The 16258-nt window shown below is 45.2% G+C and overlaps 1 protein-coding gene across 1 annotated transcript; it reads right to left on the minus strand.

The window, feature by feature from the left end:
• Positions 1-1386: 1386 nt before the first annotated feature.
• Positions 1387-5378, minus strand: LOC124676877 (hydroxyproline O-galactosyltransferase GALT5-like). The gene is made up of 7 exons (XM_047212896.1): positions 4577-5378; positions 3534-3766; positions 3149-3436; positions 2945-3073; positions 2672-2845; positions 2209-2316; positions 1387-2071 (listed from the first exon to the last, which is right to left on the minus strand). The coding sequence occupies exons 1-7, from the start codon at positions 5376-5378 to the stop codon at positions 1862-1864; spliced, it is 1944 nt and encodes a 647-aa protein (XP_047068852.1). The 3' UTR covers positions 1387-1861.
• Between the last annotated feature and the right edge of the window lie 10880 nt (positions 5379-16258).

Consider the following 16258-nt stretch of genomic DNA (forward strand, 5'->3'; position numbering starts at 1 on the left):
TCCGTCCCTGGCAAGAGCACCAACACCAGTAATCCATGGAAAAATAACCGAACAACCTGGTTGATGTTACTGAGGAGCCGAGAATAGTAATCATCATTGTCGAGAATGTAGCGGATGAGACAAATATTACAAGAACAAACCTCCTCGCGTCAACTATAAGAAAATATGTGAAACCGATCCGACGAAGCAAGATCTGAATAACCATACATAGAGAAATTTAACCTTCCAACATTACCATTAACCATAATCTGAGAAGATCTCTTCGTTGAACAAAAGCTTGAAGATAACTTGTTGTAGACGATACCGTCACGATTAACGTAAAGGTAAAAAAAAGACGATTACCAAATCTTTCCAGTAATCTATGAAAACTCTACTTTCATTAAAAACTCCATTCACAAATCGGGTTCTACAATTTTCCTGACGCCAGCTGATCAGAAGAGGAGGAACCGATCTATGGTGAAGATGGAAGTGAAGGTGCGGCTGTTTTTTGAGAGGTGGCCGCTAGGTATCGGAGAGAGAAGATGAACTAGCCCCGTCCTGGGGTTAATCATCGGCACACAAAGAATTCGGAATTGTAACCCCAGACTACACGAACTCCGGCTCCGACTCTCACCGTCGACGGGTTACTTTGAGACGTGAGACCGTGTCGGAGTTGACGAGCCACGCGCCCGGTTTTATAAGGGCAGGGTTTCCCACCTGGTTCTCCTCCGCCAAACCCAAACCAACCCAAGCATCGATCCAGCATACGAACAACACGTACTTCGAGGGCATCGCCCCATCGATCGAGCTCTGCAGCGGAACTCGAGAACGTAAAATCAAGAGTAGAGAAACAAACATGGCTAGCATCACCAGGAACCTCATCGTGGTGGCCATCTCGCTCGCCGTGCTACTGCTGCTCTTCTTCTCCGGCGCCGCAGCAGCGACCGTCGTTGGCGACAGGATCGGCTGGACAACTAACACCTACAGTCAAGTTCAAGGCTTCAGCACCACCGAGGCGAGTGGAAGTTTCACGAGCACGGGTGGATACCCTGCTATCCTGGCCATCCAAATTCTATAGGAGCCAACCTCATGCCTATGGTGTCCGTTCAGGATTACTCTTCATACATGTGAAGAGGAAAATTTACTTGCTCTCGTTTCACTTTGCTCTTACGAATATGTATGCATCAGGGCGATCATTTGTTTTGTATCTGAATGTGAACGATTATCACTTTCAAAAGTTATACGCTACCTGACATCATGATCTTATCTCCCTGACAATGTTGTTGCACGTATCTGAACATGTATCAACTAAGTTTGCATCGTTCAGCTCACTATGAGCATTAGGTGCTTCGACAATTGTGTGCAACACTTCCGACTGAACGCAACAATTGTGTAACAATGGTCACATGTGATAACTACTGCTCTTGTCATAAAATGATTCAGCTCACCTCACCTCACGAGCTGACTAGAATACTCTGCTGCAGAGTTCAGCCGGTACTAAGCTCGTAGCAGACTATTGAGCTGGCTATTCAGTTCGGTTCTTACAACAAGATTAAGTCTAGACAAATGAAAGCCCTATATCACAAATATATAGCTCTGCTTCTGTACACATGCAAAAAGCCAACCATGAAAATTCCTAGGTCAAGAAAATTTGACGCAGCTAAATATCAACAAGTGTCAAAAGAACCCCAAAGGGTCCATCAGGTGTCAGAATCAGCAGCATGGAACCGGGCCACTGACCAAAAGAATGAAAGAATCGTATGACAAACCCAGCAGAGAGCTCTCCTCCACCCCTCGTGATTTCGACACCATCTGATACGCTAGTTGTGCTTGTGAGCCGATCACCTCTCCAACCAACAATGACCAACAATTTTCGCCATCGTCATCTCACGTTGCAGCAATGGGTGTTACCAGACTGTAGTTTTCCCCACAGACAGATCATGTGCTGAGGGGACTGATAGTGTGCGGTGAAGTAACCATCGAAGCAACCAGCCTGGTAGAACCTGACATCGTGCCGATACTCCACTGGTCGACGAGTGACATTGAATTTCTCGACCCACATACCCATGCTGACATCTTCCATCTTAAATAGCTGAGCAATAAAGAAAAACAACTTAGCTATAGCCATTTCTACATGAAGTGAGTAAATTTAGTGGGTTCTATAACCATTTCTACATGATGTGAGTAAATTTACTGTGTGGGAGTAGATGGCATCAAAGGGATGCTTACCCGAAGTGTCTGATTGTCAAATTCGGATACAATGTAGCGTGCAATGTCTGCTGAGATCACATACCCAGGCCCATTAGCATAATTTGGGTACACAGACTCTGGCCATTCCTGGAAAGAAATAAGAAAAAACATAAGATTCCCTTCTAATATACAAAAATTAGGATAGATGAAGCGCCAACAAGGACAGCACCCTTTTGTTATCACAAGGTTGCCCATGTTTGTCAAGGGTAACATATGAATGCAAGACCTTTGACTTATAGGAGGACCCACTTTTGATACAAAATTATATGTACAAAAGTACCGTATGATAAAATTAAAAGTGGACCGTGCTGATCCCATGGATTTTACTACTCTCCTAAAAAGAGGTCCTCTTGCAGAAAGATGCAAATGGAAACACAAGTGGAGGATACTGCATGACCAACAATGATGAATGCCAGTTCTGCAATAGAGGACAGGAATTTACCTCATAAGTCACAGCCCACTTCCCGGATCTCAGTGGTCTATGGTAGTAGTTCATGCTTCCCACATATACACTCTTATCACTTCGAACTTTCTTCACTTGTTCTAGTACGGAATCAATTCTAACAAATGTATCATCATCACATTTCATTACATATTTTGCCGGGATGACTCGAACCTGGATGAATAGCAACCATTAATGAGTAAATGTCAACAAAACTGGCGACAAAACCTAACAGAATGTAGGCAATTATCTGACATATTTCAGCTCACTTACCCCATACTCGGCAATGGCAATGGTTTTCAGAACAACAAGGTCATAGCTATCCATGAAAGGCACGATAACGATGTCACGGAAGAACTCTGCCTCCTTTTTGAGTTCTGCATTGATCTCCTTTTTCCCGTTCTGTGAAATTGTTTGATTTGTCAGAGTTTGGAATGTGCAAAAACAAGTAAAAACAAGAGAAAAGCAAGTAATTACCAGAGCCACAAAGAACCGAGCTACAATATTTGATGATTTTCTTGTATACATCATCCATGACTTCCGCACAGCCATACGCTCGGCAAAATGGCTAGCTGCTGACAGAATGCCAATAAATAGCTCGACTGGTTCAGTTGGTAGTGGTGGGGCCCTCCACTGCTCAGACATTTCGAGGTATCTCTCTGGGGAGAAACTAGGATGTGAACTGGGCAAAGAACTAGCAAAAACTGATTCAATATCGATGTCTCCATTCAGAGACAATCCTGTTGCATCCTCAAGAGTGTAACCCTGTACAGAATATCAGTTGACCACAATCAGATATGCAGATTTCAGGAGGTTACTCAAGCAATTGAGCCATATTTGTGAGGCTTTTCGACAAACTTACAGTGCGGTAAGGAAATGAAGTGACATGCCTCCCATCAACGTTGACATGGTAACCCTCCAAACCAGCTGTTAGAGTCAAAACAAACAGCTTGCCTTCTGCGAATGGGTATGGCCAACTGATGTGCACATCCTTTGGCCTACCAATTAAACGTTTCACCCACCATTTCATCTTTGACTCCTCTGACTTGTTGTCATCATCCCGAATCCATTTCTCACATTTGAGCTGAGCATCAACTGAAAGATCAAACGGTATTGCGTTAACATGACAGTTTGCAAAGAGCTATTGGCATATATGGTTCAAGCAAATGAAAGCCCAATTTCAAATCAAATGAATTGCAAAAGATATGGATGTAGGCAACAAAGGAAGAATTCCTACTTGATTGTAATTAGAAAAGTTTCATTCCTTTATCGAAAAAAAGAAAATTTTCATTCACAACCTTCTAAACAATCAGAATAATTGATTAACCACCGAACTAGTTTGGTTGCAACTAATGGAACAATTAGAGTATAGATGCATAACTAAGCAATCAGTTATTCACGAACAATTTGCGAAGCAGAAAATGGGAACACGAAGCAGTTAAGTAACCACCGCCAAGTTGAAGTCAAACTCAACATGTATCCGTCAAACACGGTTGCAGGTCCATGCTTGTCTGACTCTTACAATATTCCACTAATTTGACAAATCAAGCTGCACAATCACCATCAGGATCATTCTCCAGCAAGCCAAAAAAAACCGAACCTTCCGTGGAAAATTCGGCCAAGCTTTGCACATTTTTCTTGCCAGATTCCACTAATCCGCGCTACTCCACGCAATCCGACCACTCAAGTTGATGGCTTCTATGTATTTTCCTAACTAACAGACCATCCCTTCCTAGTTCCTAGCGACTCGAATCCAACGTAATTGAAGAACACGCTATGGCAAGATTGAATCGAATCAAATCAAACATGTATTCAGCAATTACCCACGCAATCGAGAGATATGAACCAACAAAAAGAAAACAATTACCCAAGCAAATCTTAAGCAGGAGGTCCGTAATAACTCACCAGTCTCTTCTGCGGGACGGGACGCGAAGCCCTCGCATCGCTGCGAGCGGCCCCACTGCATCCTGTAGCAGCTATTCATCTCAATCACCGGCCTGCCGCTGTAGTCCCCGCGGATCCTGGGGTTGAAGTGCAGTATCCTGGGCGGCGCCTCGCCGTCTACGACCTTGGTGCCCACCAGCTCGACCATGAACTGCGACACCATGAGAGGCGTCTTCCTGTCCTTGCGCTCGGCGATCTTGGGGTCGAACTCCGGGCGCGCGGCCCTCGGGCGTGCCACCACCGTGACGTGGGAGCCCACGGCGAGCCCGCACGGCAGCTCCACCGTCCGGACCCCTTCCGCGGGGAGCTTGTCCGCGTCCAGCGAAATGGAGGGAGGGCATGTCGGGGAGGACGGGGGCGGGGACGCGGCGGATGCGGCGGCGGCGGTTCGTAGGTGAGCAAGATGGGGCTTGGCGGCGGAGAAGGCGTCGGCGGCGGTGCCGTCGAAGGGGGTCGCGGTGGCGTTGGACCTGGGGAGAAGGAGGAGGGAGGAGAAGATCGGGAGCGGCGGAGGCGACGGCGCGGGAGACGCGGCCGAGGGGAAGGCGGGGTTGGAGGGACGGGCAGGTGAGAAGAGGGAGGTGGACGCCGAGGCCTCGAGCTCGCGGCGGCGCGAGCGGTGGGTAGGTAGCGAGGACGACGAGGAGGCGGGGGACGAGAAGGGCAGGGAAGGGAGCTCGAAGAGGAGGAGGAAGGCGAGGTAACCCGCTCCGGCGAGGACGAGGATCGCACGGCCCGGGCGCTTGCGCGGCGCCGGCGGCATCCTGAGGTGTGGCGGAGCAAGGTTGAGGAAGGTGGCGGAAAGGGGGAGGAAGTAGCCGTTTGGGGGAAGGAGACGCGGTGCTGGGCTACTTATTGCTTCCTTCTGGATTTGGACTCCGGCGAGCTGAGCTGACCGTTGCGCGGTGGTTTGGTGCGGCGGATGCAACACGGAACACCGCTGGACGGGTAACAAAGCCCAGCCAACAACGGTTTGTCGATAATTCGGTAAAAACACCTAAGCGCATCGGTTGAACTCAACAGCTTGAGCTAAACAAAAACAAAAAAGGAAAGCAAATTTTATTGTAGCCGTATCTGAGACATTTAGCTAGAGAAATCAATTTCTGATCAAAATATTCTTATAATATTTCCAAATTATATGGTCTCAAGACAATCGGATGTTCGAAACAACTCTGTGGAGCATAACCTCTCGGGTGACACAAAGACAATGTTAGATAAACCTGGAAAAAAAATAGACATGTAAACTTTTATGGACAAGGATTTGTGGCATGTGTGAGAAATAGAAAAATGGTGTTTGAAAAAAGTACTTTTAGAGAAACTATTTATTTTTATATCAATAACACTCCATGCCTTTTATTTATTCATGAAAAATTACAGGAAACACAAGACATAAACATTCCCATTGGACCCAAGAAATCTATATTTTATAATTTTATTTCAAGTACTTTAGACAATTTGAATTGTTCAACCTAAGGTAATAAAGTTGCTCCCCAAGAAAAGAAAAGAAAAAGACCACCGCCATTTACATATTGTAGCTTGTTTGGCGGGTTTATTGCAGTAGTACCATATGTACGACTAGATACTAATGAGAGAATTAGGAAATGGACTGTGCACCACGATACGCAACAAACAAAAAAATGCGCTAGCCGTATGCTGATTATAAATTCTTGACCAACCATCTCCTTAGGTGTTAGATATAATTAAAACGGTAAATATGCGATACATGACAATTGCAATATCAAAATTCTGCATGTAAGGTAAAGATCACTCAAAAGTGTTACAACTTGGAGACATGCTCGCCAAACAAAACAATTGCTCCAACAAAATATTGAAAATGGTTCTCAATCAGGGGAGAGCCAAGCTCAAGTCAAGGTATTCAGTTGAACACCTTTATTTTTGCTGAAAAGTTATGTAGATGTAGTCTATATAGTACGTGCATGTATGAAAAACATTAAAATAACAAGAAAAATAGCATTCTATTCAAGCATTGAACCTAAGATAAAAACTAGCCCACCTCATAGCTCCCATACAGCGGATATCCCCTTCCGCACCATTAACCTAAATGGCTAAATATGAAGTCTCGGCTAAAAATACGTTTTTTTTAGTCTGTAAAAAAGAGTTATGATATTTAGTTTTTCAAATCCTATGAACGCTACTATTCTCAATATAGAAACATAATTGCACTTTATCTTGACCCTTGGTAACAAGCAATTAGAATCATTGCAATATATTTCTCCTCTTTATGCCACAAACATTGGACGCTTTTGCAACATTCAACACAACATATGTGGCGTTGGGAATTCAAATTCCGTTGACCTCTCATCGCCAACACACCACAAAACTATATCGGCTAGTGTAGCGAGTGAGTGATCGGCTACAAGTACAAAACCATTGTGAGGGAGCGTTCATACCAAAATTTTAAAAAAAAAAACTAAAAAAAAAACAACCAAAAGACCTCGAAAGAATCTATGTATATATTTGTTTCACCATCGAAATGTTAAAAATGTTGTACATATAATTTTTGCGAAGTTGTAGGTGGTAAGAATAATCGCCCTACATAGTGTATATATGAAATAATTTATGGGTTCGGATTCGACAGATTATTTTAAAATACGTTGTATGTAGGGAAGTTCATACGAAGATTATATTCATTTCAATATTTTGGCATAATGGATGGGACAAAAAAAAAAGAAATGGTTTTATTATGTTGAGATTTTCTTAAGTCTAAATCACTTACAAAAAATGCTTGAGTTGCAATTTTCTGTTAAAAAAGTGCAATTACACTTCTGCTAGAAATGTGCAACTCGAAACATTGTGATCCAACAGACAGTTGAGCAGGCAGGAAGGCAAGCAATGCCGGCGCACCTGCTGTCGACGCTGTAGTGGATGCGGCCGGCTGTGTGGTGTTGCGTTGCGTGGTGGCATCCAGATCTTCGCTCCTCCCCACGAGTACGCGGAGAAGGAAACAGGGGGGCAAAAACGGCAGGCAGGCAGCATGGCTGGGAGAGGCGAGATGCTTTGTTTGGTTGCCAGGTGTGCGCCTGGATGGGTGGCCTGTCGCGCATGCACGCCTCGTGGTGCTGTGCTGTGCTGCGTGTGGACGCGATCTCCGCCCCGCTGCGTAGAATAATGCCGTTTAATTGGAGGGTTGCGACGCGCCGGCGCCGGCGCCGGCGCCGGCACGGGCGCCTCGTCGTGCGTTTCGCGATCGTCTCCCTCGCTGTCGTGGTTTCCTCCCTGTTACCCTGTAGTAGTACCGTGCATGACGGTAGTCGGCACGACACGCCGCGCCGGGCGGGCTGCGCTGATAGAGGGGCGGAGCACATCGGATTCGAGCGTGCCTACGTGCACGCATGCTGTACCACGATTCGATCCATCGATGCACGCGCACACACACTGCAGGAGGTTCCGTTTGTCATGTGCCTAAAAAAAGATTAACTATGTAGAGTACTTTGTTTATACTACCTCCATTTTAATGAATAAGACATTCTCGTTTTACGTATTTTTTGACTAATAATTACTTTAAATATATAAAAATTATTTGTATGACATTAGAATCATTAGAAAGTGCTTTTCAATATGAATTCAATGGTGCTGATTACATATAATATACTGAGGATTATGTTGCTCAATTTTTATGGTCAAAGTTCGTCTTGAAACGCCTTATTCCTTGAAAACGGAGGCACTAGTATTTAACTTAGCCGCCACGCCCCGTCGATAGGGCCTAGGGGCCGTTTGTGTTGTTCTTCCGTCTTAAGACCCGTCGGATGAGTATATGTACGTATTTATGAGCGGCTGTATCGTGTTTCGCAAAAAAAAAGCAAATACCAATAAGTTGAAACTATTTACGTTTTACTGTTTTACTGCGTGTAAATTCCTACTACTCCTACCAAATTTATCGATGTATACTTGTAGCTATTATTTTCATCTCTTATAACCCACACATATAGCATCTCTCTAATTACTTCTGTCAAAGAAAGGTAGCAGTCAAAAAATGATATATTAGCCATGCTTATCTAGGCATCGAGAAGTTTTTAGGGTTTTTAGAGTTTAGGGTTTAGAAACACTTGTCGATGCCAACTTGTCTTCTACAAATGCAAGCCGCCGAGCAGAAGAAGCCTGGTCCGCTGCGTGGAGGTCCCAAGTTTGGGAGAAGAAAATACTAGCCCAACAGGATGGAGGGTCGTATCATGCTCTACACCAACTACTTCCGGGACAATGCAACATATAACGCAAATGATTTTCAGAGGCGCTATAGGATGAAGGAGTTGTACATGATAATTTTTCATTGCGTGAAAGAGTAAGATAAGTACTTTGTGATGAAGTACATTGTTGTGGTACGGCTGGTTTCTTATCAATTAAGAAATGCACCGCTGCCATGGGGATGCTTGCATATGGAGCCCATGGAGATTCAAAAGATGAGTACGTGAAACATGTTGGCACCGCTACCATCTTGCATGTACAGATCCTTCAGGACGGTTGTGGGAAAGTTTGGGGCAGACTATTTGAGAGAGCCAAATGAAACAGAGACTGCTAGGATGGTACATAATGCAACGAGAGGATTTCCTAGAATGCTTGAAATCATTGATGCATGTGTTGGTCATAGAAGAACTGTCCGTTTGTTTGGTAAGGTTAGTACAGAGCACATCACGGATACTGCAGTGTGGTACTTGAAGCTGTGGCAGATCAAGACATGTGGATTTGGCATTATTTGTTTGGCGTGGCGAGATCGTACGATGACATCATAGTGCTAGGACAACAAATTGTTGCAAAGCTCTCACGTGTTTGCGAAACTAGCTGAAGATTATGCTCCACCATGAAACTATAGATCAATGACCACACATGCACTAACTAGCCGATGACATATATCCAAGATGGTCAACGTTTGTAAAAACGATCCCAGAACTTCTAGCTCAGATGATGTCTCGCTTTGCGTCGCACCGGGAGAGTTGGAGGAAGGATGTCACACGAGCATCTAGTGTGCTCCAATCTCAATTTGCTATTGTGTCGTACCATCTTCTTATCTAGTCTCAAGATCAAATTTGGAAAGTAATGAATGCTTACGTGATCATCCACAATGTGGGCATCGAGAGTGGGCGCAAGAGCCGAGGGATTAATGCGGGTCCGTATGAGTGTCAGGGTCTTTTTCTTGCCCATGTTCATCACTACAAAAACATCTGGGGGTGCTCAAAGGTTATTGAACTGCGTCCCCAGGTTGATCAAGTTGAACTTCAACTTGTTTGAATTATTGTATCTTTTATTTTCATTCACCAAAAATATTGTAAAACAGAAGTGGCTTGTGGGGTCAAAGACTCGAACTACAAAAATAAAATAAAAATCAATTTGAGCAGAAGTAACACAGCTGGAAATGGCCGTGCCCTAAACACATCACCATGTGGCGGGCCCCAATCGACCAATCCGGCACTTTTGCCTGAACGTCGTCTGGGGATGCTCTGATTTTGTTGTGGATTGACAAAATTTAATAACACAGTCAATACACTTTTAAGGAATTTGTAAAAGTATATTTTTCAATATGGGAAAATATTAATATCAATATGATATAAAATACATAAGTCTCTTCAACAACATAATGTCAACATTTGTGGTGCACCCCCTTGACTACACGTGGAGATGCACAATGGCGAGTTGAAGGGACTGAGATCGAGTGCCACATACGACCTCTGGTCGCACCACCACCGAGATGTGAGACCCCATAAGGCCATAACCGAGCCGACGAGGCCACCGACGTTGAGGCCTACCACCTCCAACAACGAATCTGGCTGAAATACTTCCTTAGAAGAAAACCACCACATCGAGGGCCGGAAATCTAGGAGATTTAAGTGAGCTTGCTTGCAGCAAGGATCCTGAGTCCATACCGACGTCTTCAACATAGTACAGATGCTACTCGTTGTGAGATCGGCTCGTTGGATGACATCATCCATACTGGTTGGCAGCGTGATTGCAAAGACAACGATAGTGGCCAAATCGCATCACAACTTCGGATGTGTCTACCAAAAGAAGGCGTATATGGCGGCAGCAGAGGGTGCTAGGACCAAAAACAAAACAAAGGACACTTCATTGCCGTTGTCGAACGACTCTTCCTCCAACGACAGCGGGGTCGCTGTGTGGTGCGCGTGGGGTGGGGGCTTTCCTAGGGCGGAAACCCAAGAGGCTAGGTTAGGTCTTAGAGCATCTCCACTCGTCCCCCCGAACAGGCCCCCGGCGAGCATTTTTTCCATCCGGACGGCGTAATTTGGCCCAGTCGCGCCCCCAGTTCCTCGTTTTCGTCCGGATTTGGGTCTAAATTCATCTGGCGATCCCACGCCATCCCCGGCCCCCCGGGGAGCGCTCGGGGACTCCGGACGAAACGAAAGCGCGCGTGGCCCCAACTTGTCGGCGACAATGGCCTCCGATCTACGGCAAAACCCTCGTCTTCCCGATCTACGGCAAAACCCTCGTCTTCCCGATCTACGGCAATACCCTCGTCGAACGAAAGCTTTGAACTCTCAAGTGGTGCAACATAGATAGAATATATATATTTCGAATATAATTCGAATAAACATAAAAATTACATATAAAAACTTTAAAACTAACTTAAACTACTTCTTCTTCTTAGAAGGCCCCGCCTCATCGTCGTCGCGGCGACGCTTCCGGCTCGTCACCTCCTCGTCGGAGGAAGTTGACTCCTCCTCCTCGTCAGTGTCCTCAGCCTCTTCGTCGTCCTTCTCCTTTTCCTCGGCCTCTTCCTCCTCCTTTTCCTCGGCCTGCTCCTTGGCCTCTTCGGCCTCCTCCTCGTCCTCCTCGTCGTCGTCCTCGCTGGCCGGCGGAGGGGAATCGTCGCTGCTGGACGATGCGGCTTTATCCCACCAATGTCGCCATCCAGCCGGCTTCCTCGCTCGTCGGTGTCCGATGGCCAAGAGAGATCGCTCATGGTTGACGGAGGATGGTGACGAGGAACAGATGAATGGCGTCGGCCGTCGGAAACCGTATATGTAGGTCTCTCGACGAAAGAGAGCGGCGGTTGCTCTTCCGCGGAGTTCGTGCTCCATTACGGCGGTTCTCGCATCGAGGCCACTTCGACCGTTCCCGACGAGTCGTTTCGGCTCTCCAGTCCACTTTGCGACGGTTCAATGCGTCGAGGGAACTCCGACGATTGCCCTTCCCGGTGACTGCACCGTCGCTATGCACGCGGTGGGTGCGCGTCCATGGGCTCGCGGCTGGAAAAATGGGCCTCCCCAGGCCAAAAACTTTATCCATCCGGCGCTAAATAACGCCGGATTTCGGCCTGGGGAGCCCCAACGGCTGGGATGCTCTTAGCCCGTGGAACCGTAACATATTCATCTTGTAAAGTCTACTGTTTAATGTTTACATGCTGGTAAATTCGGCACGATGAACAATTGAATATTGTATGGTAGGTATAAAATCAAAAGTTGTAAATCAAATGAGAATTAGTTAGTTGCCAATCCAAGATATATATACTTATTAAAATAACAAAACTGAGAGTCGTGCTCGTCTGTTCCTTGGCTCGTTGTATTTCTTTGTCGTGGCTCACGTGCTTGAAGATCTCACTGTTGTATTTCTTCGTTGTATGTGGCCGTACGTACAGCCGTTAGAACTCCAGATGCGATCTGAGTCGCTGACAGTACGGCTCGCATTATTTGTCTGAGAGTTACTTCACGTCTATTTCGAAAGTTCAGGCAGGTGTGTTAGCCAGCCAGCCTATACCCAGATGATGTATATCGGTCGACCCCTGCGAGAGCGAGAGAGAGAGTCGACAGGAAAATGGAAGCGCGGTGTGACGTGGAGGACGCGTGGCCGTCCAGCAGCGACATCGCGTGTCACCCGATCTGTCCTCCCGCAAACGGCCGCGTTTTTGGATCAAGATCCCGCAAACAGCAGTTTTGTTTGTCGATCGTGTGAAACATGACATGAATGAATCGTAGACCGACGGAGGTACCTATGTAATGTTTGTGTCGGACGTAAGCCAGTGCTACCGCAAGTTTCCCACGACGGGACGCCGGCGTTTTGGCTATGCTTTCTTTATTAAAATATATACATTTTAAACACATTTCAGAATGTTCAAAAATTAAAACATAATGTCATGTATATATCTTAACATCTTAAGTGCTCACAAACTTGTTTCAGCAAAGCTAACTTTTTGTGTAGCTTGTGTAAAAAACAAAAAAATAGGGCTAAAATAAGACATTTCTTGAGCATTTTTATCTTTCTATACAGGGCATAAAAAATATCGGTTTTCAAAAAAAAAATACAGGTCGTTCCCCTCCAATCCGTAACCATCTCATGGTGGAGTACAAGCTACCATCTGGTTCCACCATATGTACACCGCACGTAGAGTCTCCGATGAACTAGTACTAGCCATCCACATGTTCTCCTCATGTCGTTCTTTAGCATAAACGCCGTGATCGCATTGTTTCCATTAATGATATAAATGGCATCAACCTACATCATCCTGATGGTATTGCTACTGAATTTGTAAACTGTTTTCAAAATGTTTTTGGCTCCGCTTGTTCTAACAATGAAAGGCTAGCCTTGAACACAACCTATCTGCAAGAATCTCACGACTTCACAAATTTCATCCCAAACAAGTAGGAAATTTGGGAGATTCTCAAATCCCACGTCACCTGATGGCTCCAATGTAGCTTTCTACTTGGTGGCTAGGAGTTGGATAGGGGGTGATGTCACTGCCTTGATTAAGAACTTATACATCACAGATATGTTTCCGCCACATCTTAACGATACTTATATTGCTCTTATTCCAAAAAAAAATTGCATTGCCTTCTACCTTCTGATTATAGATCGATCAGGTTATGTGATGTTATTTATAAACTCATTGCTAAATCTTTGACAGACCGCTTAAAAGATTATATTCTAGATTATATCCACCCCTCCTAACAAGCTTTCATCAAAGGTATGTATTATCAATAATATCATAGTTGCTTAATAAATTGCACATGTTTTCTCTTTATCTTCATGGGACAATCATGATTTCATGATCAAAAGTGACACCACGAAAGCTTTTGACAGGTTAGAATGGCATTTTGTCGATACTACCTTCCACCATAAAGGATTTTATGCTCATTTCATAAATGTTATTCATGCATGCATATCTTCACCAACCTTTTCTATTGCCATTACCAACCAATCTTATGCTCGCTTTAAAAGTTCTGGAAGTCCAAGTCATGGGTCTTTAATGTTTATCGATGATTTGTTGCTATGTGGAAAGGAAAATGTGCAGGAAACTTCGAACATCTCCAACATATTAGATCAATTTTGTCGTGCCTCAGGTCAGATTCCAAATTGGAATAAATCTACCATTCTATTCAGCAAAAATGTTCCTTTGCAGGTGAAGGAGGACCTTAAACAGATCTTCCAGGTTCGAGATTTGGATGAAAACACTATCCACCTTCGTCAACCTCTTATTCTTCATGCCGAAGACATCTCTTCTTCTTACAAAATTTTTTACGACAAATTCCAACGAAAAATAGCTGCCTACAAAGCTAGCATGCTCTCACATGCTGCTAGGCTAACGCTTACTGAATCTGTCTTCGCCTGCCTCTGTTCATGTCTATAACATGTCTCACATTTTTTTCCCAAGAAATTCCTTGCAAAGCACACATCTATCATTGTGAATGTTTGGTGTACATGAGTGAAAGATGAGGCTACCACAAAAAAAAACGTGTGCCCCAAGGGTATGGGCTGACATCTGCATAGAAAATAAAATTGCTGGACTAGGTATTAGAAAAGCTATAAATCAAGGTCTTATCCTCTCTGCCGCATGGAGGTTGACAAAAAAGATCCACAAAGCCAAATTGCTTCGATCCTCAAAGCCAAGTACCATCACGATATTTTCATTTGGATAGCCAAGTCAAACAAATCCAAATCTGCTTTTTGGACTGCCATCCTCAAGGTAATGCACATTTTAACCTCGGTAGTTTTTTTTACCAAATAATTGATGGTAACAGTTCTATATGAGTGCTCCTTGGTTTCACGGTGGGAAATCATTTACGATATTCTTACCATTCAACCTCCACCGTATGTTTATCATGTTGTAGTAATGGACCTTTGGCTACCTAACCAAAAAGCTTGGAATTCGGAGTTAGTGATGTCTCTGTTTAGCCCACAAGTAGCCAATGCCATCCTTACAACACCCATTATCAATTCATATTTGCCGGACAATTTGGTATGGAAACTAACACATGCAGGTGACTGTACCTCCAAGAGTGCATACAAGCACTTGTTCAACAATCTTGCTCTGCCTACAAATCAACAACCCAAGCTAGTCCCTCAACACATAATATACCATCTAAATCAGGTTTGGTAGGTGAAATCCATGGTGCCTCGGGTTCAAACTATTGCTTGGAACCTACTTCGAAAGGCGCTACCCACAGGTAAATGTGCAAGTAAATTTTTGAAACATATTGAGGCTGATTGTTCTAGATGTGGTTGTGTCGAAGACAAAATGCACATGTTATTTCTTTGCCCCTTTTTAAATTATGTGTGGTTCTGTCATTGACGTGGGCATTACCCTTCAGGTAACCAATGTTGCCCTATCTGGTATTCCCTAGTTGGAGGCCCATGAAGGTACTCGACAGCAAGATGGGCCACTAGGGCGGTGCAACGGAAGATTCCTTGAAGTACAAGACGCGGAAGGAGCCGAACAAGGAAAGTCTAGAGATAGATCTACTGTAAACCTAGTCGTACCTGATTAAGCCTCTTGAGACCTGGCCTCCTATATAAAGGCCAGGAGAGGGCTGTCGAGGGACACAATCAATCTTAGCGATCTTAAACAGAAGCTTAAAGCTAGGTCACCTTAGCGCTTAGCCATCTCGACGAGATCTCAGCCGAACTATTCGGCACCCCATTGTAACCCATTATCATCATAATCAAGAACGAGACGGGCGGGACGTAAGGGTTTTACCTCATCGAGGGCCCCGAACCTGGGTAAATCGCTCTCCCCTCTTGTTTGTGAACCGATGTCTCGTGTCAGCTTGCAGGATTCCATCAACCCTAAGCCCCTATCGGAGGGCATTGCCGAGGAGCACCCTCGACAATTGGCGCCGTCTGTGGGAAGCCTGTCGGCACAAGATCGGTCATCGGCAGATCCAATCATGACATCGGCAACTTCATCAGCAACTTCATCGACACCGTCATCGCCAAGCATGGGAAGCCCGATTTGGTTCGGCTCCTACGAGTTCACCCCGCACAACGATTCCTCCCGCTCAAACTTCTCAGATCTACAAGGAAACATGGAGATGACCTTCGGCAGCGTCCACTACAACGTCAACGCGGAAGGAATCCTTCGATTGCTGGAATCGCCCACTTCCAGATCGACGACTCCAAGCGCGTCATCATCACTCGACCTTTCGGCTGGTCTGACGGGCTCGACGAGTTCACCCGCGCCTTCGACTCCTCGTTCCGTGTCTTCCATGTCAGTAGGATCCGACGATCCCACATCTTCGGAGTTAACCTCGTACTACTGCTTGAACTGCGACACCAGGCACGGGCTGGGGTCGAGCGACACGTCGTTCATCTGCAATGCCCAGTATTCATCGGGAGAGGACAGTATCGACAGCATCGTCCAAGAACCACCCAAAAAACGGCACACCATCAGGTTTATGTCGC

Source organism: Lolium rigidum, chromosome 7 (assembly GCF_022539505.1).
Source record: "Lolium rigidum isolate FL_2022 chromosome 7, APGP_CSIRO_Lrig_0.1, whole genome shotgun sequence".
In the NCBI taxonomy this organism is placed as follows: Eukaryota; Viridiplantae; Streptophyta; class Magnoliopsida; order Poales; family Poaceae; genus Lolium; species Lolium rigidum.